The sequence below is a fragment of the Nyctibius grandis genome, chromosome 9 (genome assembly GCF_013368605.1).
Source record: "Nyctibius grandis isolate bNycGra1 chromosome 9, bNycGra1.pri, whole genome shotgun sequence".
NCBI classification, from domain to species: domain Eukaryota; kingdom Metazoa; phylum Chordata; class Aves; order Nyctibiiformes; family Nyctibiidae; genus Nyctibius; species Nyctibius grandis.
In genome coordinates this window covers 29168900-29196867 of record NC_090666.1, presented here as the reverse complement: position 1 = coordinate 29196867, position 27968 = coordinate 29168900, and the positions used below count along the sequence as shown (strand labels likewise).

At 41.2% G+C, this 27968-nt stretch overlaps 1 protein-coding gene across 6 annotated transcripts in view; it reads right to left on the bottom strand.

Annotated features, from left to right (window-relative positions):
- Positions 1 to 76: 76 nt before the first annotated feature.
- The window catches only part of USP40 (ubiquitin specific peptidase 40), a 40025-nt gene continuing 12133 nt past the window's right edge, over positions 77 to 27968 (bottom strand). For 2 of the 6 annotated variants that reach the window (XM_068408229.1, XM_068408228.1), the window contains exons 11-32: positions 21889 to 22210; positions 21292 to 21373; positions 20067 to 20238; positions 19267 to 19351; positions 18029 to 18099; positions 16578 to 16897; positions 15515 to 15641; positions 14702 to 14759; positions 14445 to 14498; positions 12695 to 12783; positions 11954 to 12040; positions 11139 to 11175; positions 9650 to 9714; positions 8992 to 9066; positions 7721 to 7856; positions 6553 to 6647; positions 5245 to 5363; positions 4776 to 4841; positions 4323 to 4533; positions 4088 to 4183; positions 3131 to 3225; positions 77 to 2711 (exon numbers count right to left, since the gene is read on the bottom strand). In XM_068408229.1, the coding sequence (XP_068264330.1) occupies positions 2603 to 2711; positions 3131 to 3225; positions 4088 to 4183; positions 4323 to 4533; positions 4776 to 4841; positions 5245 to 5363; positions 6553 to 6647; positions 7721 to 7856; positions 8992 to 9066; positions 9650 to 9714; positions 11139 to 11175; positions 11954 to 12040; positions 12695 to 12783; positions 14445 to 14498; positions 14702 to 14759; positions 15515 to 15641; positions 16578 to 16897; positions 18029 to 18099; positions 19267 to 19351; positions 20067 to 20238; positions 21292 to 21373; positions 21889 to 22210 (2571 nt within the window). In that variant the 3' untranslated portion in view covers positions 77 to 2602. Of the gene's footprint in view, positions 2712 to 3130; positions 3226 to 4087; positions 4184 to 4322; positions 4534 to 4775; positions 4842 to 5244; positions 5364 to 6415; positions 6457 to 6552; positions 6648 to 7720; positions 7857 to 8991; positions 9067 to 9649; positions 9715 to 11138; positions 11176 to 11953; positions 12041 to 12694; positions 12784 to 14444; positions 14499 to 14701; positions 14760 to 15514; positions 15642 to 16577; positions 16898 to 18028; positions 18100 to 19266; positions 19352 to 20066; positions 20239 to 21291; positions 21374 to 21888; positions 22211 to 27968 lie in introns of those variants that run through there. The other 4 variants (XR_011048796.1, XM_068408230.1, XM_068408231.1 and 1 more) reach the window with 4 other exon arrangements.

Genomic DNA, 27968 nt, shown 5'->3' with positions numbered 1-27968 from the left:
CCAACTCACGCCATTCCCAATCAATGTACCAGTGAGACATACATAGACAAAGCAACTAGACATATAGAAAGGACTTTTTATTTTGTGAAGAACATTTGGAAAAATAAAGAGGAAAGATTTTCCAGGCTTTGGAATATAACCATCATAAATGCTGGAATCACAAAGACTCTGTTTTTAAAAGGTGTTCCCTCTCCCCACCCCCATTTTTCATGAACTCTCTCATTGTGGAATGACCCACAATAGTTCTACGAAAAACAATACGCATTTTGAGCCAAGATTAGAAATAATCCATGATTGGTTCAGTGCAGGAGCTGCTACATTACACTTTAACAAAGGCACATACTAAAATCCCCACGTTAGTACTTGTAATCCATACTTAAATTTCTCCAAACTTTGTTTTCAAGAAGAGACATACAAGTTCTTAAAGGCAGGTGGGAAGGTTGAGCTCAGTACAGCTGTCCAGTGAGGAACTGGAGGAATTAAAGTGACAGCTTTTTATTTTTCAACACTAATTTAAAAGTGCGTGCAATGCAATGGAACAACCTGCAAACACAAACCTTTCTTGCTTACCTCAGGAATCAGCACGTGCAACCGTTTCTGGCTCACAAGAACACTTGCTGATATGGAAGAAGGCAGCACAAAAAAAGATGGGGAAAGCAATTGGCTGCCCTCACCTCAGACAGAAAAATCCATCCATAAAACTAGGATTTCCAGATTCAAGTAAAGCCTACCTATAGCCAAAACAGTGAGGAAATTAAAATATCTCCTTCTTCAATCCATCGGCCTAAGAAAGCACAGAACCACCTGCTAAATTTTAAAGATATGCAAAGAAATAAATAATCATATGCTTCAAGGTGCTTTTCACTTTTTTTTCCCTGATAGGTGAGAGTGTCAGTCTTTACCATGAAGCTGTCTGAAATACCAGAATATTGTTAACCTATAAAAGGTAAACGAGAGATCTTCTCACATTAGCCAAAATTTTACGAATCTGATGTATGGGCATCTCCTTCTACAAAATCTTCTACACATACACAAAACAGGTTAAACATTTACCCTAGTCCCCAAAGGAGACTTGCATTTTCTCCTCTCATTAACATAGATTTAATTCAGGAGACTTCAGGCTGTGTTCAAAAGCTGCTTTTGAACAATTGCTCTGCTCATTTCAGAACAGGCTTCCGGACATTTGTGCAGTTCAACAAGGCTCTGCAGTGTGTTTGATCACAGACTCCACTTGATACGGCAATCCATTCGCACAGGCTCCCACCCCTCAAAGGCAAACACGTTAGATGCCACGTGACTGCCGCACAGAAACGCTTGTGCGTTCTCTTCCACCATTTTCACCTTATCATTCAAAACTCATTTACAATTTGATTATAAACAATTAACTCTATTAAGAGTTTGGGTTAATTTGTCAGTACTAGCTGTGCTCGAAGGAAATTCTGAACCTGATGGGAAATTTAAGTTCTGAAGAGTCACGTACAGTGGAGGAAACAAAGTTTAAGTATTGGAAGTGTTAGAAAAGTTTTGATAAAGATGCTGAAACGTCAACTTCTAGTAAATCCTGATTCCCAGTTTAGGGTAAGAAAAAGATGGTCTCTCGTCAGCCAGTTACACATGTTCTCAGTCTTGAGATCCAATCTCACAAGTATTCAGTAAACATTTTCCTTAGGAACCTTTGATACTGAGTTCAGCTGGCAGTCAGGCACATACATCCCCTTCTGTTACAGAGGCTGTAAATCAGCTTTGTGACACCAAGAGCAACTTTTTCTCAAACGTAACAAAGAATATTAGAACAACTGAAAAAGATAAGAAATGAGGGAAAGTCCTCTGAATAAGAGTACTGAAAATAAATACAAGCCTTTTTCCTGAGTACAACAAAACCCACTGAAGACCAAACATCAGATCTGGCAATTTTTTCTGTCCTTTTTGTTTGTTAATGAAGCTTATGGACAACAAAAACATCCCAGCAACTTTAAAACAGAAGATTACCCCCCTGTTGTTCCACATCACAAAAAGTCTTCAGATTTTAGAGCTTGACAGATTCTGGACTTGCTCTTTTTTGAGGCAATTTCATATACTTTGCCCAGAGATTCCCACATTTCCTTCATTCCTGAAATCTGAGTCGAGCTACTGCAGATTTAGGTTTACATATGAAGAGACAAAAGCCAATTCTGGTATCACTAGTAACTTCAGTGATCAGAGGTGGAAAAAAAAATTCCAAAAAGAGATGTTTATGACTGCATTAAAAACCCAGCAACCTCTGTAGTGATGGTGCAAGACATCAGCATCTGACCAAAAAACAAATGCATTTAGGGTGATTACAAAACAGTCACCAAAAGGTTATACAATATATTACTCTGTTTTTTCATGGATAAAGTGCATTTACCTAGCCTGAGAAGAAGTACCACATTGATAAAGGGACGCTGAAGCACTTCCCCAAGAGAGATTAGAAGAAAATCAGAGTTATCCTCAATCCTATATCCAGTTTGTCTCAGTGATTCTTGAAGACACTTCAGGAAAAACCCTCTTGCTGGCCCAGCTGAGGTACTCCATGCCAATTTAGTACATTGGTAGTATGGTCTAGTCAGCAAATCTTCTGGTCCTATCTGAAAACGCCCACATTGATAGAAAGAGCCACTTCTGGTTTACGGTGCTTAATATTCAGCTTCTCCTCAGAGAAAACATGGTCCTGTAAGCGTTCGGCTTGCCGACTATTAAAAAGAAAAATTAAGATGCCTAATATTAGTGTTGAGCCTTAGCACCAACTGCAGGACGTGCCTGGACTGGAACCTTATTTCCACTTAGTTGTAAAAATGACATTGCAAGCTCACACTTACAACCTGTGCAGGGCCAGTGCAGCCAAGGAGTTCATTTTTCATCTCCAGAGGCAGGGACAAAGGTTGCAGCGCGTTGCAAGAGGAAAAAACTGAGGCTCGGTGTAGGAACACAGCACTTAAAGCCAGGAGTTTGAACTACTTGAGCACTTCCTTCAGGACTACTGGAATTGTGTGCTCTAAGAGCACCCAGCCAGCACTGCCCCGAAAAACTACCCAGGTATCAAGCTAGTCTGAAAGGTGGCAAAGAACAGTTTGCATATTTCTAAAGCAAAAGAAATGTAAATATTCAATACCTTTTCTTTTTCCCTAACGCAAGCTTCTTTTGTTTCTCTTTTCCAATGTCATCTCTCACTGTGCTGAAGTCCTTAGAGTCATCAAGGAGAAGATTCTGTTGTGAAAAAGGATTGAGCGTATTAACTTCTAATTTTCATCTACCAAAACTATTTCCCACATGTTGCTCAGTCTACACAATTCATTTTCAGAGCATTTCCTCAAACTAGTTTTACAGCAATTAATTTCAAGTTAACTAAGTGGCAAAGATTTTAAAAGGCAAAAAGAAGTTTTTCGACTCCTCTGTTTAGATTTTGCATTTAACAGTAAATTTGCCTTATTCAGAGATGTCTCTCCATAGTCAAACGCATCAGGATAGGACATCAGACTTCTCGCCTACTGCTTTAAAATACAGCGAGTATGTTCTTTCAGAGGTCTGCTAAATAAGCCTTATTGTTAATTCAGAGCTCAATACACTGCTGTGTAATTCTTTTTTTGGATAATGGAATAGATCTGTCTGTAACAATTCTTTGGAAAAGCGAATGTCTTTAAATTTACAATATGATTTTTAAAGGGCGCTGTTCTTGGATTTGACTCAGAGTTGGAAAAAAAGACTCAATAAAATGAGGGCAAGAAAAAAGATCCACTTTCTTCTGTAAAGTGTTCAAGGGTAGAGCAGAAACCGACTGCTTGCACTGGCCAAGAGCTGCACAAGTGCCCCTCAGGAATTGCCCTCCAGTGCCAGTACCAAGATGTAAGGGGAAAAGCATGAAATTTCCATCAGGTTGATAAAGAACAGGAGAAAAAGAAGAAAAAGCAACAAGTTTCCAATCCACACAACGTATTGTCCAGATTCACGTACCAGTACTTTCACAGAGATGTAGCAGCATGCAGGAAAAGCAGGAAGAAATTAAGATACTGCAAAGGGGACAGTGCCTGAACCTAAACCTCATGCAACAATTAAAGCCAGGTGAATTTACCTTCACCCCAATGATATCTCCATCTTTCAGGTGATAAGGCGCTGACCATAAACTCTCCTGTTTTTTCTTCCGTTTCCTCTTTGAAATTTGCTGTGTCTGAATAAAATCAAAGGAGAAGATTTGTACATGGCAGATTTCATAAATCTGCTTAAATACCTTTGCTTAAGAACCGCAGCACAAACCAACACATCCTTCTCTCAAAACAACGGCTGGATTCTGTCATTGCAGATCTTACCCAGCTAGATATTGGCAGCCACTCGAATTTTTCAGGGAAGTATTTGGCTATTTCAATTTTATCTACAGGAAGACAATAGTGAGAAGCCACTCGTTGCCTCAGTGCCCAGGTTGTGCACTCTTTGGAGATATCCCACACCAAATCCGTGGAGTCATAGTAGTCCCTCTCCCCTGGGATGCCCATCTGGACTCGAAGCAGCAGTTCATGAGGGCTGTCAGCAGGAAGAGAAAACAGACCGTTCTTGTGAGTCATGCTTTCAGAATCCACAGTTCCCCGTTTTCACTCCCTCCTGCCCTCCCTTATTTTTGTTTGTTGAAAACAAAAAATAAGCTCCAAAGCATTCTGGCATCCTGACATCTCTAATCCTGACAGAAAGTATTTAAGTTAAAAGCTGCCCAATTAAGTCTCATCTCAAACGCACTGCTGTCAGAAATAAGGATCTTGAGATCTTACCCCAAATGCTCTTCTTTTTGCAAAGGCTCGATGCAGATTTCCACTCTGGCACCCAGCTTATAGTCACTGAAAACAAAACAGAGATTAGACATGTTGCCAGTCACATATTCTAAATTCCTGAGTATAAAAATCACCAGTTTAGTCAAGTAGACCTGTGCTTATCTGGAAAACCAAAGCAAGAGGCTGTCGGAACAAAAATTAACAACTCAGAAAAGTACAAAAATTGCAGTTAAAACCACCTAAAATAAAGCTCAGCAGAATAACCACGGTATGATCTACTTATGCTCCTACCTCCCCCTTCCACAGCTCTTGAGTTAAAAAACATGCTCAGCTAAAAATTGAAGTAACCAGAAATGAGCTTTCTGTTGACACCTGACTGAGCTGATGTATTTCCCCACCGATCCATCCCACAATCCAGTCAACAGCCAGCCTGTTGCAACGCTACTTGAGTGTTCAATAAGAAACCTACTTGAGTTGCTGCTTGTTGTTTCGTAAAAGCTTGCCTGGGCGCTTACTGTCTACTGTCCATGCTCTGAGAAACGAGGGCAGTGGGACAATCTGCTCCTGGCAGCATGGTAAGGTCATAGCCTGAAAAAACAGACATTTCTTCAATCATTTTAGCAGCCAGTCTCCTTGGGAAAAATGAAAACCACTTGATTAATTCTCAATGCAATACTAAAGCAATCAGAAATAGGGCAAGGCATTTAGATTTATTCCACACCAGCTGTTGCTTGTGACTTACACGTAGTGGCTAGGATTGACACAGTCACCTCTCAACCTCAAAGCAAGTTGGACCTCACTCCCTCCCAACATTTCTCAACTTAACTTACATCTCAAAAATACCAAATTTCTTTGTTTAACCAAAATCTGTGTAACTGGGAGGGAATGAGGCTGCCACAATCATTACCCCAAGCTGAGCCCTTATCAAGGACACAATACTCTTCCCACGCTCAGATAATTCTCCTTGTTCACAAGATGCAAATGGCCAATTTTTCACAGCAGTACTTTGCCAGAGACTGAAACTGAAATCATACCCAAAACAGTAAGTGTTGGTATGGATCAGAATCAAGTGAGCTATCCTTCCCCACGCAGTTTAAGTAGAACAACCAACCGGCTGAACAATAAAGAGCCTTATGGTAGCATTGGTTTATGTCTTTTTGTGGCTTTGGGGACTTTTTTTTGTGGTTGGGTTTTTTTTTTGTTTTGTTTTTTTAGTGTATTAAAATCATACTTTTATGATTAAAAAAAAGCATAAAAAGGCACCTTAGTTTCTGGCCAAAGAAACTAAGCTGTACCTTCCTGAATGACAAACATGACCTTCTGTGCATCAAAAGCAATTCTTTATTCATCAGATTCAACATACCAAAAAAAAAAAAAACCAAAAACAAAAACAATGCAGAAAACTAATACAGAAACAATGTGGAAATGAAAAGTGGCTTTTTAGGAAGTGCTTGTATGTTTGTGCTTCTCATGAAGAATCTGGACATTGTGAAATAAAAATAGGGCTGCAAGCCAAAGTTCCAGGTGAAGTGCAACAAGGCTTTTGCAGGTCAGGACACATGACGGGTAGAATGGCAACTGCAGGGGACATACTAAGGAAGTCTCTGAGCTACATGCTCCAACTGCCTCTTGGTACTTACCCCTGAACATGGCATATAAGCAAATGCCATATCAGAACATACTGGAGACAAGGGAAAAGGAAATAAAAAACAGGTATTAATAGAGCTCAATTAATCACAGTGTTGCTGTACATTTCCAATACAGTAGAACATCTAACCTGCATCTTCAGATCTTCCAAAGAAGCTTCTCCTGCTATTTCTATACTGCCAGCATAACAAAGATCCATATCTGTGGGCATGCATTCTGGTGAATCTTTAGATGGGGAAAAAAGGGGGGAGGAAGAAAGAAACAAAACAAGAGTCAACATGACTTTGGTTATGATCCTAAGAGATAAGTCGCTTCATGGTGAGATTTCACTTAGAGAAGGGACCTGACCTCAATTTTTTTTGGAGGGCAGTTCCAGAAACATCGCATGCAGCGGATAAAATACATTGTCAGTTGTCAAGCAGGAAGAGTTCCAACTGATCCTATACTGCAAATTTTAAAACTAAGACCAGTTATTCACAGTGGTAAATAGTATTAATTGTTGGTTATGACTCTGAAGTGTAGAGTGTGTTGCAAGCAAAGTTAAATCTGCTCTTACTTCTGCTACTGACATCATCAGTGGAGAAAGTACAACTCAGAAAAAGTTTGAGAGAAAAGGAGAAAAGTGCAAAGAAACCCTTTAAAAGGAGAGGGGTCCGGCTCTGCAACACAACTCAGTTACAAAGGAAGAATATTATTTTTCCTGTAGAAAGGAAAATCGGTTTGTTTTCCATTTTCCAATTCAGAGTTGTCCCCACTTCATTTTCTTCTTCCTTCTCAACCCTCACTCAATTTTCATACCCTAGCTGGTTTTTGATTTGGATTTGACCTTTAGAAGAACAAACACAGGTTAAAATATGGATGTAATGTCTTTTATTCTCTGTAAGATTTGCTCATCATTCCTTTTACAGCTTCTCAAACAGCAACATAGCCTGAAGTGAATTAAATGTGATACTAGGAGTCTGGCATTTGAAGCCAATCACCTGTATGCTCATTGAGTACACGCTTTGCCATACTGCCACTGCCTTCAGGTATGGAGAAGCCATTTTATTTCCTGACAAGTAAAGAGCCCCTGCTTCAAAATTTAGTGGAGGTCTTACCCCTGACCAAATATAGCTAAGGAACATCAGAACAGTACCATTCAGCATTAGTGGCCTTGTAAAAAGTTGCATCTGTCTCCTAAGCGTCTCCTTTCACCATAAACTCGTAATTACAGGATTCAGGAGGATTTTAAGGCTTTTGAGTCAAAACCAATATTTCAATACAAGCTCTCAGTGCCATCAGGCCTCTCAAAAACTGACCAAGCTCACCTGCTGCAGGAGACACCTGCAAAGCATCCAACTTCCAGGTCATCCCATTCACTTGGTCTGGTGCATTCTCTCCATGTTTCATATGACTTGAAGATTTGAACCACCAGATGTGTATTTTCAGGAAACCCTGAAAAGTGAACAGAAAGTACCGGGTAGCTCATGTGTTCCAATGCAGACAATGAAGAATTTCACCTTCATCTCGGGAAGAAGGAAAAGACTTGTTCAAATCTGAGCTTTTGTAAAGGCACTGGCATTCACGAAGATCACACATCATCAGCTCTCACTTCCTACTGTTACAGAGACTGCACTTTTATGTAATCATAGAATCATGGAATGGTTTGAGTTGGAAGGGACCTTAAAGATCATCTAGTTCCAACCCCCCTGCCATGGGCAGGGACACCTTCCACTAGACCAGGTTGCTCCAAGCTCCATCCAACCTGGCCTTGAACACTGCCAGGGAGGGGGCATCCACACCTTTTCTGGGCAACCTGTTCCAGTGTCTCACCACCCTCACAGGAAATAATTTCTTCCTAAGATCTAATCTAGATCTCCCCTCTTTCAGTTTAAAACCATTACCCCTCGTCCTATCACTACATGCCCTTGTAAAAAGCCCCTCTCCAGCTTTCCTGTAGCCCCTTCAGGTACTGGAAGGCTGCTAGAAGGTCTCCCCAGAGCCTTCTCTTCTCCAGGCTGAACAGCCCCAACTCTCTCAGCCTGTCTTCCTCGGAGAGGTGCTCCAGCCCTCTGATCATCTTCGAGGCCCTCCTCTGGACTCGCAGGGGTAAATCCATACAGTGGATAAAGACCAGATGCTTTACGAACAACATTTGTGAAGAACTCCAAAATTTGCTACATAAATGGGAAAGGCAAACACTTAAGTTCCTCTGTTTTTATCATTTTGTGAGGCAGTAGCAGCATATGAATTGAGCCTTCGCAAGGACCTTGCATACCAGAAATACTGATTTCCTCCAGATCTGTCAACCTTAACACACTTCTAGGCAAGGAAGCTGCAATGGGCAAGCCTTTCGCTACAGAAGTTAAAAGAATAATAAATATATACAGACTAAGAATGTTATAAATATTGACTGAAATAAAAAAAGCTGTAAAACTACAAAAAGCATTATTTATTATGGCTGATCACAATTTTTCCAACTGAAATATTTTTAAAATAAGCAAGAGGAAAAAAAAAAAAGAAACTGCTGTCATATTCACATCTCCAGACTCTGTCAGCTGACTAAAGAACACCATCTCTCTCGTTTTACCTTTGGTGGAAGCTTTCCTTCAGTTATAACCAAAGTATCTCCACTGCAAACATTAAGTTCCTTCAGAGTGGCATTCTGTAGGAAGAGAGAGCACAGGACACTGGTAAGCCTACGTGTTCTTGTGCGTTGTTTCCTAAAGTATATGCTGGTGGTTTTTTAAGCCATGCATGCCACAGGTCCAAGGTGTTTTGGTTTTTGCACCAAAGAGCACAGAAATGTCCATTTAACATCCACCGCTTGGAGACAGCTTTGCAGCAGCACACAAATGGTGCACCTACAGGAGCCTGCTCTGCAGGACCCCTTCCAGAGCAGCCAGTTGAGCTGTGCACCTCCACATCTCACCAACTGACACCTCATGCTTCTTCGTAGATGTATCTTTAATGCGCGGTAAGCCTCGACTTTAGAAAAAAGTATGTGCATGTGGTCTAATCCTAGTGTCTGAAAATAAGAGGCAGGTGCACAAGATGTACATTTTAACTATTGCTATCCCAGCACTGTCTTCATAAGGCCCTGTGAAAATGTAACAGGGCGTGTACTCATGTAGCGCCCGCAAAAACACCACGCAGTTGCTTCACTGCAGCTCTCTTCAGGGAAAGTCTCTCAAAAATGGAGTAAATAAACTACAGCATGATTCAAGCCAAAAACAGAATCCTCTTACTTCCTGACTTAATGCTTCCCCTGCTTCATAGCACCAGTCAATCCTTCTCAAATGCCAGTTGTCACCTACCAAAACACAAACACATACATATGGAAAACTAATTAGCCAACAATGCTATTTTGAAAAAACATTGCACAACTCCTAGTAAGTGTTAGGGGGTTCTTTTGCTTGTTTTTTGTTTGATTTTTAAACACAACTCTGACAAATTTAATGAATTACCACCTTCATGTCCTTCCCCAGGCCCCAGAAACACTTTGCTATTTGGAAATACTCTTCTCTTCTTTGTATAAATGTCTCTTCCTCACCTACCTAACTCATTTCCCTGGTTTAAGAACAAAGCGAAAAAATTGGGTTGACAACACTTAGCCAAAAAAACAAGCAATGCAGGGGAAAGAAAATTAAAATGTTGAGAGGGGGAAAAAAGTCTGGAAACATTGAGTGTGAGCTGATGATGAAATTCCCATGTCAATATACCATTTGAATCAATGACAGGCTCCTTAAAATATAAACTATACTATAAGGAAAAATCCAACTTTCCCTCCCCAACTGTCTACCAGGAGACCTCATGCTGGGAAAATAAAAAAGATGGTGTAGTCCAGAAACTACAATACCTTAGATTTAGCACCTATATATAAAGTGCACCAGGTACAGAAGGAACAAATACAATTGAACTTTTTAATGTGACCAAAGTAACTAATGAAAATGCACTTTATTCTTTGCAAGGTACAAAATTTGAGTTTCAGAACTAAAAAACCCAAGCCCAGAAATAACCTCATCAATAAATTCTGCGTGGAAAAAAAATACTTTGCAGTCTTTTTAAACAACAAGAACATCGAAATCCACTGAAGTCTGACACTTCTTTGAGAGCAGTCAGATCACAAATCTCTACACAAAGTCAAATTCTATTTTTCAAAAATGGTAATATAAAATAAAGCAATAAAAACAGAACCACCGTTTCTTGGCAGTAAACCTGTTGTTCAGCCAGGAAATTCATGTGTGATGTTAATGCTGTGTATATCTCCTCCTTAAGCCTCACATAAAAGCTTAGTAACGAGAACTGCTGCCACTCAGATTTCCAAATAATGGCCGAACTGTGATCTCATTTTGAATAACTTGTTTTCACAAAGCCACCAAAAATTATTTTTTACAGTTAATCTCGTGCAGTGGTTCCCACTATGATAGGATATCTTATCAAAACAGCCAAACACCTCCACTGCATAGGCACCCAAGCAAATAGTGCAGGAACTGTGGATTTTGTCATATTTTAAATAGAAAGCTTGAAACTGATTTTCAAGAGCAACTGCACAGACAGCTTTTATCAGAGTAAGACTGCAAGTTTATCGTTCTTTCCCCTCCTCACATTACAATGACACAAAGATCATTGTGACAAATTTATGACTTTTGGGTAAGAGGTAAGGGTACCAAGAGCTGCCTCAGAAATCTGGAAATCCCTTTAAAAAAAAAATCATTAAGTAACAATACAACTAACCTGATAATCCAGATTTTTCCAGCATTAAATTTAGACACTGAAAAAAGAAACATATGGTGAGACTTGTCTCAAAGCATAGGTTGGGATATAAAGTTTTCAGCAAATCTACACTAGAATTTTCTAACATAAAGACTGAGTGACCGAATCCCTGTCAATTCCTATAAACAACGCAATTACATCAACATGGTGTACTTGAGCTATATATTAAACCCTTAAAGTATGAGATTGTTTTCAGGCAAGACTAAGGCAGGCAAGTCAGCTTTTACAAACTGTTAAACAGAACAAATCTGTGATGTCAGTTTGTTGCTCTACTTGAAAAATTCTGTCCCACAGTTTGAAAATGCACCTTTTAGAGATCAAACCTGCAAACTCAACACTTCCCAGCCACTACTCGTAGATGTTGGCACTCTGTGCCAGAAGTCTGGACTGGCAGTACTGAGAACTGCTTCCTTCGCTCTCTGCACAGTTCCTCCTCACTCCTCTCACCCCAGTTCTGTGCATTCAGGGTTTGATGAACCACAAGCAACCGTGGCAGGCACTGCCATGCCTGCATAGCATGCTGAGGACTGCTGTGTATGAAAGAGTGCCAAGCCAGGCAGGAAGCAGTCGGACTACGTTCATCCTTGGGAAAAAGCAAAGATGTCTCTTTACTACTTGGTGAAAGATCAAGGCATTCTTCCCCACTGGCCTTTTGTAGCTGAAACACTTCCTTTGCCTCAGTGTCTCCTGGTGACCTCAAGTGACGCATGGGCATAAGGCAAAGTTCTCCAGGAGCAGCAGACCTGACAAAAGCTTTGAAAAGCAGACAGACTCACCTCTTTGACAGAGGCAGTCTCTTCCACAACTATCTCCATCTCAGGGCTTGTATTTTGGTTGCTCCCAACAATAAAATATAAGAAGAGCTACAAAAGCAAGTATAAGCTATCAGAATACATGTCTAAGTATGGAAATACTGTGAAATAACACCCCCTACTGCACACATACACCAGCTATTGCAAGCCTGACATCAGTCAAACAGCAATGAAACTACTTTGGGCTAAAGCAAACAATCTAAGCAGTACAGACAAGTACATGCAATTGAGTTACAGCCGTCAGTAGATCTTCATTAACTATCTGTATGTCTGCTGCAAATGAGAGAGAAAACCTGCTAGCACCCTGATCTTTAGATATAGACAACTATTTTTTCTCTTCCATATTTACAACTTGTAGATATCAAGAGCAATATCTCCCTTTTCTTACTTTATGCTCTTTACAAAAGTATATGCACATCTGAGCACAGAAGTCGGACAGCCACAAACAGACGAATGATAAATGATTTACCATTAGTCATACGAGCTTTATTAATTGGTCATGGATATGCTCTTGGCCTTCTGCAACTGAGACAAGTGGTGTGAGCCTTCACACTGATATGTATAATTCTCAGTGTCACCAAGCATTTTTTCCCATGCCGTTTACAACCATTAGGAGAGTAAAAAGAGGACTATGTGAAATACTAGGAAATGTGAACAAAGTATAAAAGCAGCATGAGACTCTCTTCAGTCACAGCACTACTATACCTGAGTGGAAGTTGGAGCTTTCCCATGACACAGCCCGAGCAAGCTTCCCATTTTCAGTTCCGCTTCCTTAACGGTATAATCCTCAGGCACTGCAGGGAGGACAAAAACACCGAGAACATCATAAGCTGCTGCTTCCTTAAAACATCCATTCTACTGTGCTGCTTTTTAGAGTAAGATAAAAATGTTCAGTGACATTTAGAGAACTTCACTTCCACAGTGTTGACACCAGGTCTGTAAGCCTCCTACGACTACAGCAAAGCAACATTTGTATAAAGGTTCCTCCTCACCACACCTTGTATATGGGGTGACAGAAAAATTTAGGTTGGAAGGGATCTTTGTAGGTTGTCTGTCCAAATCCCTGTTCAAAGCAGAACCAGCTCTGAAATCAGATCAGTTCACTCTGGGCTTTTTTCCAGTCAAGCTCTGAATACCACCAGGAATAGACATCCCCCAGCTTCCCAGTGCTCTGGGTCTATTGTTCACTCCCAATGTGAATCCCTTTCAACCCCCACCATACCCAGCTGGAACTTCCCTTGCTGAAACTTGTGTCTGCTGCCTCTGATCCTTTCCATGTGCACCTCTGAGAAGAATCTGACTCTGCCTTCTCTATAGGTCCATGTTAAAGATTTAAAGATGGCAATTACTCCCCATCCCACCCCTGTCAAGACTCTTCCTCTTCAGGCTGGAAACACCCAGCTTCCCTCCTGTCTCATATGTTCCAGCTCCCAGACAATCCTGGCTGCTCTCCTCTGGACTGCCTCTAGTTTGTAAGGGCTTCTTTCTCATGCTGCAGAGCCCCCAAAATGGACAAAATACTCCAGATGTTGTCTTACAGGCACTGAATGGAGAGGAATTAATCTCTCCTTGGCTTCCTGGCTGTGTTTTACTAATGCAATATATTAGCAAAATACCAAAGAGACAGAAAATGTTTCCCAGCAAGCAGAAAGCTGATCCACTCAATTTCTCACCACTGCCCCAACAAGGGCAAACGCAAAGCTGAGGATCCTTTTCTGTTGAACACTGGCCATCAAGAGCACAGTTATACAGTGACAGATGGTATCGCATGCTCATCTAAATCAAAGAGCAGGCTATGGCATGAACATGTTCCTCCACTCTTATGGAAGCAGGAATCCACATGTTATTCAGTGTGCTTTGTACACCACAGACACAAGCTGCCTTCTCACAGTAAACAGGAACCTAAGAGTGCATCTTCCATCACCACAAGACTCAAGATTGCTGCTCAACCTGTTCTGAAATCCAGCCTTACACATTAATACTCTAACAAATACATTTAGTCCATTTGGTTTCAGGAAACAGAAGTCAAAGACATGGAACAATGACTTTGTTTCCTGGAACATCTAGAAAGTTGCTCTGTAATGTGTTAAATATGATTCAAAACAGATCATTTAGAGTCAATTTATAAAAAAAGTATGGGAAAGAGAACTCTGTTAATTCCCACAGTCTTGAAGCACACGGCCAGTGGTCAATAAACAATGGCAGGTACGCTAATCAGTTTTATTCATTAGGGATCCAAGTAATAAAAGCAAGCTGAATATTTAAGTTGAATGTTTAAGTTTGTATTGGTACTGTTAATAAACAGTAAAACTGGAAAAAAACCTCTCACAACTGCTTCAGTTAAGCTTGGAAATCAGTGGAATGTGTGCATACTTCTCCCATGAAAGGACAAAGGGAAGCTTAAAGTCTCCTAATTGAATTTCTTACAGAACGATGATTAAATAAACAAACTTACCTGGAGACAGAAGTTTCCCATTTCCACTAACAGGTCTAAGACAGCTGTCATTTGCTGCAACACAAAGGACAGGAAAGAGAGATAGATGTATTGTAATTCAAAGAAGAAATTTGGCTCAGAAGTTTAGATAGATAACGTATTTAACATTAATGACAACAACATGCTTAGTTTAGAGGCCTCCCTGATGCAAAAAGCAGGAAGCCAGACAGTAAATTCTAACATTATCAGATCTAAAAGTAAAGCAGCTGAACACTTACCTAGTTCCTCCTCTAGCTGAAGCTCCCGTATTGCTTTCATTTTGATATCTGACATCACCTAAAAGAAAGCAATATTAACACCTTTAATACAGAATGCCAGTAACACACCTGCTGTTCAAATGCCAGTCCACAAAAGGCAGCCTTCACTTGAAACGCAGCCTAGTTATGGTCTTATTCCTGTTAACACTATACACAGCTGAGAAAACATTTAACATTATCATAACAAACATACATAATAAATAAATGTACTGATATCAAAACACATTTGTGGAAATTTTCCTTAAAAACAATATTCCAAAAGAAAAGAAAGCGGTATTTAATTTTTGGATTTATCAAAAGACTAATATTTCACAAATAGTAATTTTGTGAGCAAAACTAAATAGTACTTCATATTTTCTGTAACAGGAAATAATTTAAAAGGCAGAAAAGGTACCAGAGAAGCCCACCCCTCGGGGAAAACCAGCATGTTTCCTATCCTATGTTGAAAGCGAGAAATAATACTTTCCTCCTCTTTTAGGTTTTGTTTACTGACATAGCCTCACCAAACACACATTTACAGGATGGTCCAAAATGAAAACTGGTTCATACTAGAACACACTAACGGAGACTACGCTGGTTTAAGTTACCAGCACTACAGTCTTATTACACAGCAGGCAAAGTATCCCAGTAACAGCAACTCTGAGTTGCACACTATTTGCATCACAGAAAAACTTCAGCCCTGAAGGTAAATCTACTCCGTTAATTGGCCCAAGCGCATAGGCCAAGCTTTTCACGGAAACAGCTTGGCCTTTTTTTTCACGGAAAACTCCTTACTGTTTCAATAGTGGCAGTAATTTTAACGTGTTTCTCTTCATCTTCCGTTCTGCAGAAGTTTTTCACTTGCAGCCAGCTGATGTCATATGTAAAAGCAGTCAAATTGCCACTCGAGACATGCACGAAGCTGTGAAAATGAGCCACGCAGCGATGGTCAAAGACAGGAAAACTACACATTGTCTGGGTTAGATCACTAAATACCAAAGCTCCCAAATAAACCGATAATGCCTAGGTCATTAATAGCGATGGCATGTCACAGAGTAAGAGTCAGAGGCCTCAGGCAGCATCCAGGCACCCCTGGGCTATGTTTTGGTAACTGGCTTTCAATGGGACTTGAGCTTCTGAAGGCACTTCACAGTCTAAAGTCACTTTCTAAGGCTGGATTTAAGGCTTCTGGAAAAAATATGGTAAGAGCATACCTAGTCATAACTAAAATTTGATATTTTCTCTGTCTCTCTGCTACTGCATATAACCACAGAAACAGTTCTTGGTGAAGAACCCTCTCACTGCTTCATTTAATCTCAATTTTTCAGTGCTGTTTCCGCTAGGAAGTCACAATTTATGTAACAAGCACATATACACGTCTCTGATAACAGGAACCTAACCTCAGGGCTATACATTGGGAAGTGAAATGAGACCAGAAATTTGCCTCTGGTGACTTTAGATTCAGCTGGGAGATTCAGCAGAGCTGCACACAATTCTGATACTGCTCTGTTCTCTCATCCTACCAAGTCCCTCGGAGAACCACACAACTCAAACCTCAGAAATCCACGTTATGCCAAAGATGTGCCAGCACACTGGGCACAAGCTGTTCTCACTAGGTTTTTCCCTTTTCAAGTGGAAGTCAAAGGATGTGACTGCATCTGCACTTCAAGAGCAAAGAAATATCTAAGAGTTGATAAGCACCTGATTTCCAAAACTTAAGATTACATTATCTTGAATTAAAAAGCTCAAAGCAACAATTAGTTAAAAAAAAAATATCTATGGCTAGTTCAATTTTAACTAAACAGATTTTGCCAAAATTGCCTTTTTGTTTAATTATACTTGTAATCAAAATGGTTACCTCTGGTCATGGCTGTCTAAGATCAGTACTGAGCATCCATCCGTCAGACCAACACTTTTGACTGTTTCCTTCATATCTTCTTCAAGAAAAACTTCCCAGTTCTTGACTTCTTTATCTGGTCCTGAGCCATTCTTTAGAATGATTCCTCCCGACGGTGCTAAGGCCCTGCGCAGATCATGTAGTTTTGTGCTGCATGAAAAGACGTGCTGTGATTCTGTGAAATGCTGACCCTTCCCTCCTTCGTTATGCTCTGCTAAACGAAGAACGTTTACGACCACAGGTTCATGATCAGGGCCTGTCATCACCTTTGTACCACCAACCTGAAGTAAGGAATGCAAGATTTATGCAGTGGTGATAAATAGAATACAGAAGAGACTGGACAGCAATATATGACAACAATAAAATTATTGAGACAAAAAGATGGACCCTCTCTCCTCATTAGAAATAAACCACCTTTGACGAAAAGCCTACTGAAACAAACGTCTAGAGTAACTCAAAGGTGTGGGGAAGAGAAAACATAACGCTAAGGTTGTTCCAAGTCTGCATGTGTAGTAAATACATCAGTAACAGTAGCAGGGCATCCAGCAGACACTTGGTCTCCATCAGATTCATAGAGGAATTTAGCCCCTCAGGATATTAAAGAGCTACCCAAAAGTGTGACTGAAACAGATCAAAAGAGTTAGATTTTAAAATCTGACCTTTCTGATATTCAGCCTAGGCAAAGAATACAGTTCCTTGCCGAAGACAACTTAATCACGCAGAAAGTTGGGAGTAGTGAAGACCACACCAAAAGTACAACCAAGACAAGAACAACCGTTACTAGATGTTTTCTTCTGGTTTGGGTTTTTTTTTTTGATAAATCAGAAAGAAAATGTATACTTCTACAACAAACAAAAAAATCTTTTAAAAGTAAAATTTTATTCCATTACAGAGATGGAATAAAATGCTGAGTTGCATAACCACTGAGGCAAGCATTCAGAAGTTAAGCAGAAGCCTTAACATTAAAAGGAAGACACAACACTAGAAAAGGAGCACAGTATTCCAGGGAGACCATAAATTGACAGGCCTAATTTTATATGTGGAATGATTCACCACAGGGCATAAGTTTTTGTTATCGCGTTACTATCAATCGATCTCCTTCCAAGAGGCACCAGATGTATTCAGAACACACTCCAATGTCACTGGCATTGGACATCTACAGGCACCTATCAATCTGACCATATCGCATTCTGCATAGTATAATTCTATTTATAATTTTATCAAGCAGCACACTGTACATCACTCAAGGTATCCCAACAAACTGTAAAAACATAGTATCCTAGATGAGGCTGAAGAGGGGGCCCCAAAGCCAATGCATCTGCAGAACAGATCAACATTTCCAAAAACGTGTCTGGAGATTGCGTCTCATCTATTTAGAAGTGACAAGGAGAGAGGGTATTTGGTTCTTTTACCTCTTTCCCATTCCACACGAAGACATCTGCTCCATCAGCCAGCCCAATGCCATCCAGTGTCAGCTTATCTCCTAAAAAGGACCAAATCATCAAGTTCTTTTCCCACCCCCGGCAAAGCAGACAAGCAGGGTCAGCTGGTAAACTGAAATACGCTGGTACATTCTACTCTGGCTCAAGTGCATCATTAGAAAAGCTGCTGTGTGATCAGCATTTACGGGGGGAAGGTAGGGGTCACTCACATAGCAAGAGCAACGTAAGTGGGTACACACCCCTACTACGGCACTCTCACTGAGTAGAGGGCCACAGCATGAAGGTTTCAATTCAATTTCCCTTGAAAACTGAGGCCCAAGTTAGCACTCGGCAAAGCTGCTTGGTCAGGGTTATCTTCATGAAATTTAACAGAAAATCAATAGATTTTAAATAAAAAGGTTGGATTTAATAAATGAGTTACATACTGCACATTCCAAGGCCATTCTTTGAAATACTAATGCCCATGCTGCAGTTTCTTTTACCTTCCTGGCATTAAGTCAGATTCAGATTTTTTAAAAGTCATTGTTATTTAAAGAACTGTGCTAGCATCTGGAAGAATATTTACAGCAGCTATGAGTGCCTCTGTATTTTGATGTCAACATCATGAAAAGTTGGATTATGTTCTGGTAGAACCCTAATTTTCTGAAACAGATCACAAAGACCATAAAATTTTAAAATGGCCGAATAGGCTTTTGAAGACAAACACCTAGAATTGCACAACAACGCAAAGCTGGAGACAGAACTCATGATTTTAAAATACTACTGTACTCTTAATAAATAAATGTACTCTTTATGTTAGCACTTTCCTTTACAAAATTCCTACTTCAGCTTAGGCATAACCTAAATTTTTCTCTAATGACACCCTGGCTCCTCTCTTCTATAACCTCTTCTACCTATTAGGTAAATACAAACTTTCATAAGCAAATCAAGGTCAAAATACAGACTGATGTATTTTTGTCAGCAAATGTGTTTCACTTGCATAAGATCTGCAGTCTTACTGTACTTCACAACATAGATTACATAGAAAAGTCTCAAAACTCTTCATTTCACTAATAAGAGTGTCCTAAATAACAGCAGTGGACTCACAAGTAAGTTTCAAGACTGTGCAGTAATAAACTTCTCCAAGATGTTTTACATATGAAATCCTCAATGTCTGCAGTAAATACAATATATAAATAACATGGAAGCCTTGTATGTAGTAGTCTTACCATCAAGTATCTGGTAAAGATGCAGTCCTGCTGGTAAAGGCTTGGCAATACTGAGAATCATGTCTCCTTCCCAAGATTCCAACATCTAATTGGGAAGAATTAAAAAAAAAATGTAAAACATCAGTAAGTAATAACTCACATCACTCAAAATTACAACTTTGATGCTTAACAAGTCACAACTAATTACTTCAACAAGCCCAGTAACACAGAAAACAGTCTAGCATTTAGGATTTGGCCTTTCAGACTAGTCACCAGAGATACCAAAATATAGTTTCAACTGGACACTAACCAAAGGTTGTGAGTGCAGGAAAAACAAACAGTACATAGCAAAGAATAAATGCAAAGATACCACATTCAATAGTTAAGCTAAATACTTCTTTTAACTAATTTTCCTTTTTCTTACACTACTCTGATTACCTCCTTTTAAGGCCAGCTAGCTCCTTGAAAATACAAAGACAAATCTGTCACAAACCAAAAACGTAAGAATCAGCCTGGGCTTCTGCAAAGTGTCAATCCATGCCCATGAACATGCTGCCCAAATATAAATAATTTGCTAATGAGAACTTTCAAGTCTCCATAGTTAAAGTTTCATCAATTTCATGGCTTCTTCAATACATTGAGAACAGACCTCAAACCAATCTTTCCTTCTGTGTAAATCCATATAGTTTTAGCCCCCTAAAATTACATTTACTGTTGAAAATTTCTCATTAAGATACAAATTGTGGCATAAATACATTCATAAATGTTGTTGTGGCTCAAGTAAAAATTAAGTGTTTGAGTTCATTTAATATAGCAAATACCTGGAATACTGACTGTCGAAGGTGTCCAAGCGTTTTTCTTCTGTCAATAGTCAAATCCACAACACTCTCTTTCCAAGTAAGCGAAGGATGCAAAGCCCCATTGTGGAATTTATAACATGAGCTCAAATGGAGATGTAAATCAATGCCATTGTTTGCTGAGTCACATTCCGCTCTTTGAAAGAATAACACAACAATAAACTGGTGAATTTATCACCGACAAATGGCTATAGCTTGTCTCAGAGATGCTTCTGTGCAGCTGTCCTGGAACTGATACCCTCGTGGCTAAATTCACTGTCACATTCCCCCCTCCATCAAGGGGTACGCAAAGAGGTGCTCAAAGATGACAGTGATTTACACGTTGTACAATATAGAGCTAGCGCAGACATCCTCCACATAAGCACTATGACAGTGCGTTCTGTGTGTTTCTACACCTTCCTTCTACCTTTCTAAACAGAATGGCAAACTTCATCTTTAGGGATGTTAAGATTGTAGGGTTTATTTCAGGCTGCGTCCCAGATCAGTACTCTTGTTGAAATGCAGAGACAGAAAAACTGCATGGGAACTGAGACAGGACAGACACGGCCATGCCTTCCTCCTTCATACCCATACCCAGTTCTATTAACTAAACGTAGCAGCAAATACGCCATTTAAAAAATAAAGGAGGGAAACGTGCACAGTACAGAGATATCACAGAAGACTTGTGTCTCTTATGCGCTTTTATATTTTGATAGCTTAACTGTGATTCAGGCGTATCGTCAGTTCTGCGTGTTCCTCAACAGAAGGAAAAGTTTCAACCAACCTGAATACCACTAGCTCTTTCCTCCACGATTCTGCCAAAGGATACCATTTATCTGTTGTTTCACAGTAAAGCAAGTCATTCCCCCTACTCCCAGTGGAGAACTCTCTCTATAAACACAATTAAGACAACATTCTGTTCTCCTTCCAGAATTGCGCTGATTTTCACAAAAAAAATGGTACAATTTTCAACTGTAAGTAAGTTTCCCTTGAAATTCTGTAGAATGTCTAGTTATGCCACTAACAGGGAGGCAGCGAAACAGTAAAGGCAGAATCTGGACATACAAGTTGTATTCCTAAATTAACTACTATGACATTGAATCATTTTAGTACCTGGCTCGACTCAATGAGTTTCTTTCATTTCAAATCACTTTGGAGATCTGCAGATCAAGAATGCTGTTTAAGAGATGGTACAGTTACATTAATATACCTCTTTTTTTGCAGCTCAGTATTAGCAGCATTCATTTCATTCAGAAGGTGTTCAGGAATTTGGTACCTTGGATTTCCTCGCGCTGCAACAAATAATACAGACTAGTTTGGCCTCAGCTGCTTAAAACGTGTTTTGGCAAACAAGAAAAGCGATCAAGATGAGACATTACAGTGCAGTAATCATTGAAAAGTCAGAGCAATAATGTTGCATCCTTTCGTAACAGAGAAAATTAAATTGCAAGATAACACAAAGAACAAACAAGTGCTTTTACTTCTTCCCATCAATCTTTCCCTAAGGGAAACTGATACATGAATGCCCTTAGCAACAACTTTTATTTATTTCAGTAGAAGACGTTCAGCTAGTATTTGTGAAGCATACTAGAAAAAAGTTAGTGTCAGCTACAGCCAATTAACTGGTCACTACCTCCTTGGAGGTAATCTCTGTGTATCTTAGTTAACCTTTTTTCAAATAAGCACTAGAAAGAAAACTGTATCTTCAACTCTTGGAAAGGACAGAAAGACCCAATAGCCTTTGCCCTCCAGAAAACAAACTGTCAAAGAAGGAAGCCCCCAGAATATCAAGATGAGCTTTGTGTACCTTCAGGTGGTCTTTTTAATTTAGATTTTCGATAAAACAGCATGTAGGCACTCTCTTTACCCTGAAATTGTTTCTCAATATCCTCCTCCTTGATCGGCTGGACTTTTGAATCATTCAGATCAAACCAATGGCAACCAGCAGAACTGTCCCTTAACCTTGGAGGGTTTTTTTCTGAATTCCGCTGGACACCATTCTTCTGAGGAGGGCTTCGGAGATCTTGTCCTTGAGAATCTGACTTAAATGGGAGCTTGTGTTTTTCCTTCAGACCAACTTTATTTTCATCAGGACTGAACTGAAATATGTGAGGATGATTCTGCAAATACTAAAAGAAAAGCAAGGACAAGATAGAAATACTCAGTTTTAAATATAGCAGCCTGCATTAGCTACCTCACCTGATTCATTTTCAAATTGATACACAAACCTCATCCCTTCAAACTTGGTTTTACGATGCTTCCTCATATATTTCCTCAGTTTAGACAGAAAAACTGTCCTGGTTTGGCCCAAACCAGGCCAATTAGTCTTAGAGAAACCAAGGTCACTGCTAAATTCCTCACTGCTTACGAGTGAAGAGCCAAAGGGGGGTCGCACCTGCAGGGAGGAGCAGACAGGGCAGGTGACCCAAGATTGACCAACGAGATATTCCATCCCATACACATCATTCTCACTTTCCTATTTATCACTAACCCACTGCCTCCTGGAGGTGGGGCCCAGGAGGGAGGGGCCCTCCTGTCTCCCACTGATTGGTACCAGCTTTGCCAATTCTCCAGTTAAAAGCCTGCAGGTGTGATGGCAGGGGGAGCTACTGCACTTTCCCCTCTGCCCATGCTGGGGGGAGCAACTCTGCCTGAGGAGGACTTCCAAGCTCTCAATCTTGGTTTTGTATATATTTGATTATTTCTATTATTATTGTTATTATACTCTTTTTCATTACTATAGTTTATTAAAATTGTTTTAACTTTCCAACCTGTAAGTCTCTCTCCCTTTTCCCTTTCCCTTAGGGTGGGGGGGGAGAGGGTTAACAGAGAGGGTCTGCCACCTGGTTAATAGCCAGCCCAGCTTTAAACCGTGACAGATTTATTGGTGCCCAACGTGGGGCTCGAGAGAAGCTCCAACAGGTTGCTCTGATAAGTTGAATCCTGGCTCTGGTGGGAGGAGACCCAGAGAGCTCAGCTGAGAGAGTATCAGATTTCTTCCTTTGAGATTTACAAGGGGTTGGAAATTAAAACAGATAGTGAAAAATGGTGATGTCATTTTTGAATGCTGTGTTATCTCATCTTTTTATGGAGTTTCTTTCACAATTGAGTATTGCAATGATGCCTTACCTGCCGTGGGCACTGTGTTATTGCTTGCTTCTTATGAATGTTTACATGCAGTTTAGCAGTGGGCGCTGGTTGAAATGTATTGTTTTGGTATGGGGTTTGATACTGATTTATGCTGTAATAAACTGGGCAGTTAATATTCCTATCTCTTATCTCTATGACACAATCATGGGCAGCTTTAATCGCGAATCAGTAGCAGCGACTTCATCTGCACGCTCCAGGCATCCTTTAGCTGATTCTGTTAATGATTACGCTTCCAGTTTTACTTCGGGAAATAGTACCTTCTCCTTTTCTGCCAAGCTGATTCTACTAGATTTTGTGAAATTAGGATGGTGCTGTCTAGGTGGCATGTTTTTATTTTTGGTTGTCCTGAATGTGTTTCTGATGTGGGATAAGATCAAATATCGGTGCAGGGACAGTTGTAGGTGTTATGCAGCCACCTCAGATCCTACAGCGTGTGCTGCCGCTACAGCCACTAAACCCACTGAAACCTTGGCAGCCTGCACCACAGCTGCTACACCCCCCAAGATGGCCACTGCATCTACTCAGACCCCAGCATCTATCGAATCTGTACCAATTGCTCCTGTAACCAGGAAGAAATACCAAAAGAGATCAGCTTGTAAAGAGAAGGATGATGACTCGGAGCCTTCTAAGGCAGAGCCATCATATGACCCAGGTGAGGGCCCTTCTCAGGCAGAGTTAGGGCCTGACACAGATGGGGGTTTCCTCGATCGTCCTTTTAAAGCAGACCCATCACAGAAGAAAGGTCCTTCTAAAGCAGAACTATCACAAGAGGAGGACTCGGACGTAGAGATAACCTACCACTCCTTATCCCTGAAGGACCTGAGAAATATAAGGAAAGACTTCAGCCGTTATGACGGTGAACCTATTATTACCTGGCTGCTCCGATGCTGGGATAATGGGGCAGACAGCATGCAATTAGATGGCAGAGAAGCCAGACAGTTGGGATCCCTGTCCAGAGATGGTGGTATTGATAAGGCGCTCGCAAGAAAGTCAAACACTATCAGTCTCTGGAGGCGACTCTTGTCAGCTGTAAAGAGCAGGTATCCCTATAAAGATGATCTTATGAGTCACCTAAGCAAATGGACCACTATAGAAAAAGGTATTAACTACCTTAGAGAACTGGCTGTGCAAGAGATCATTTATAGACACCCACGGGACATTGTAGATCCTGTAGATCCTGATGAAGTGGAATGCAACCGATCCATGTTCCGGAAGGTTGTGAAGAATGCTCCACCAACATACACCCATACATTGTCAATATTAGTATGGGGAGAAGATGCTATGGCACATTCTACTGTGGGTGAAATGGCTAACTGTATGCGACAGTATGAAGATAGTATTTCTTCCCCACTGCAGGCACGCATCTCGGCTGTGGAAAAACTGACTAAGGAGAACAAGGACTCATTTAAACAACTGTCAGACAAACTGTCCAAGATCGAGAATAAACTTGACTCTCTGCCTACACAGGCGCGCGTTGCAGCTGTTAAGAGAAAACGTTCTCCTACAGGACCAGCTCAAAGGAAATGGAACATATCACGAGGTATCCTGTGGTTTGCCCTGCGTGGTTATGGGGAGGACATGAGCAGATGGCATGGACAACCTACCAGTACCCTACAGGCACGAGTACGTGAGTTGCAAGCTAAAAGAAATACCAGAGAGAATTTTTCTAGAAGGATGGCTGCTCCAGTTACCAGTGAGCAGGACCCCAGCCAGGGTAGATGGGCCTCAAATTCCTTTTTCCCAAGTGTGAATAGGAGAAATGAAGGTCCAGTCCCTGTGAGCAGCACGAATCCATTTCTTAATTAGGGGGGCCCTGCCTCCAGCCAGGGGGAGGAGAGGGACAACCGAGTTTATTGGACTGTGTGGATTCGATGGCCTGGCACATTAAAACCACAAAGGTATCGAGCCCTGGTAGACACTGGTGCACAGTGCACCCTAATGCCATCAGATCATAAAGGGGCAGAATCTATCAGTATTTCAGGAGTAACAGGAGGATCTCAAGTGTTATCTGTATTGGAGGCCGAAGTGAGCCTAACTAAAAATGAATGGAAAAAGCACCCCATTGTGACTGGCCCAGATGCTCCATGCATCCTTGGCATAGACTACCTCAAGAGAGGGTATTTTAAGGACCCAAAAGGGTATAGATGGGCCTTTGGTATAGCAGCTGTAGAGACTGAGGACATTAAACAGCTGTCTACCTTGCCTGGCCTCTCAGAAGATCCTTCTGTTGTGGGGTTGCTGAAAGTTGAAGAACAACAGGTGCCAATTGCTACTACCACAGTGCACTGACGACAATATCGCACCAATCGAGACTCCCTGATCCCCATTCATAAACTGATCAGACAATTAGAAAATCAAGGAGTGATTGGCAAGACTCGCTCACCCTTTAATAGTCCTATATGGCCAGTGCGAAAGTCTGATGGAGAATGGAGATTAACTGTGGACTATCGTGGCCTAAATGAAGTTACGCCACCGCTGAGTGCTGCTGTGCCAGACATGCTAGAACTTCAATACGAACTGGAGTCAAAGGCAGCCAAGTGGTACGCCACCATAGACATAGCTAATGCATTTTTCTCTATTCCCTTGGCACCAAAGTGCAGGCCACAGTTTGCTTTTACCTGGAGAGGTATCCAGTACACCTGGAATCGACTGCCCCAGGGGTGGAAACACAGTCCTACTATTTGCCATGGACTGATCCAGACTGCACTAGAAAAGGATGGAGCTCCAGAACATTTGCAATACATTGATGACATCATTGTGTGGGGTGATACAGCAGCAGAAGTTTTTGACAAAGGGGAGAAAATAATCCAAATTCTTCTGAAAGCTGGTTTTGCCATAAAAAGAGGCAAGGTCAAGGGACCTGCCCGGGAGATCCAGTTTTTAGGGATTAAATGGCAAGATGGGCGTCGCCAGATCCCGATAGAGGTGATCAACAAAATAACAGCTATGTCCGCACCAACTAACAAAAAGGAAACACAAGCCTTCTTAGGCGTTGTGGGTTTCTGGAGAATGCATATTCCAGATTACAGCCAGATTGTATGCCCTCTTTATCAAGTGACCAGAAAGAAGAATGATTTTCAGTGGGGCCCTGAACAACGACAGGCTTTTGAACAGATTAAACAAGAGATTGTGCATGCAGTAGCCCTTGGACCAGTCCGTACGGGACAAGATGTTAAAAATGTGCTCTACACCTCAGCTGGGGACAATGGTCCTACCTGGAGCCTCTGGCAGAAAGTACCAGGGGAGACTCGAGGTCTACCCCTAGGATTTTGGAGTCGAGGATACAAGGGCTCTGAGGCCAATTACACCCCAACTGAAAAAGAGATACTGGCAGCATATGAAGGAGTTAGAGCTGCTTCAGAGGTAACTGGTACTGAAGCACAACTTCTCCTAGCACCTCGATTACCAGTACTAGGCTGGATGTTCAAGGGTAAGGTTCCCACTACCCATCATGCAACTGATGCTACATGGAGTAAATGGATTGCATTAATTACACAGAGGGCTCGAATAGGAAATCCAAATCGCCCAGGAATCTTAGAAGTGATCATGGACTGGCCAGAAGGCAAAGACTTTGGAATGCCACCAGAAAAGGAGGTGACACGTGCTGAAGAAGCCCCACCATATAATGAACTACCAGAGGATGAGAAGCAGTATGCCCTGTTCACCGATGGATCCTGCCGTCTTGTAGGAAAGCATCGGAAGTGGAAAGCTGCTGTATGGAGTCCTATACGACGAGTCACAGAAGCCACAGAAGGACAAGGTGAATCAAGTCAATTTGCAGAGGTAAAAGCCATCCAGCTGGCTTTAGACATTGCTGAACGAGAAAAGTGGCCAAGGCTGTATCTTTATACTGACTCATGGATGGTAGCAAATGCCTTGTGGGGGTGGTTAAAGCAGTGGAAGCGAAGCAACTGGCAGTGCAAAGGGAAACCTATTTGGGCTGCTGAATTGTGGCAAGATATTGCTGCTCGGCTAGAGAAACTAGTCGTGAAGGTACGTCATGTAGATGCTCACGTACCTAAAAGTCGGGCAACTGAGGAACATCGAAACAACCAACAAGCGGATCAAGCTGCTAAAGTGTTCCAGATAGATTTGGACTGGGAACATAAAGGTGAACTATTTTTAGCTCGGTGGGCTCATGACACTTCAGGTCATCAAGGGAGAGATGCAATATACAGATGGGCTTGTGACCGAGGGGTGGACTTAACCATGGACTCTATTGCACAGGTTATCCATGATTGTGAAACATGCGCCGCAATTAAGCAAGCCAAACGGTTAAAACCTTTGTGGTATGGGGGACGGTGGTTGAAATATAAATATGGGGAGGCCTGGCAAATTGACTGTATCACACTCCCTCAAACCCGCCAGGGTAAACGCTATGTGCTTACCATGGTGGAGGCGACCACCGGATGGTTGGAAACATACTCTGTGCCCCATGCCACTGCCCGGAACACTATTCTGGGCCTTGAGAAGCAAATCTTGTGGCGACACGGCACGCCAGAGAGAATTGAGTCGGACAACGGGACTCATTTCAAAAACAGTCTCATAGACAACTGGGCCAAAGAGCATGGCATCGAATGGGTATATCACATCCCCTATCATGCACCAGCCTCTGGGAAAATTGAACAGTATAATGGGCTGTTAAAAACTACCCTGAAAGCAATGGGGGGTGGAACCTTTAAAAACTGGGATAAGCATCTGGCACAAGCTACCTGGTTAGTTAACACCAGGGGATCT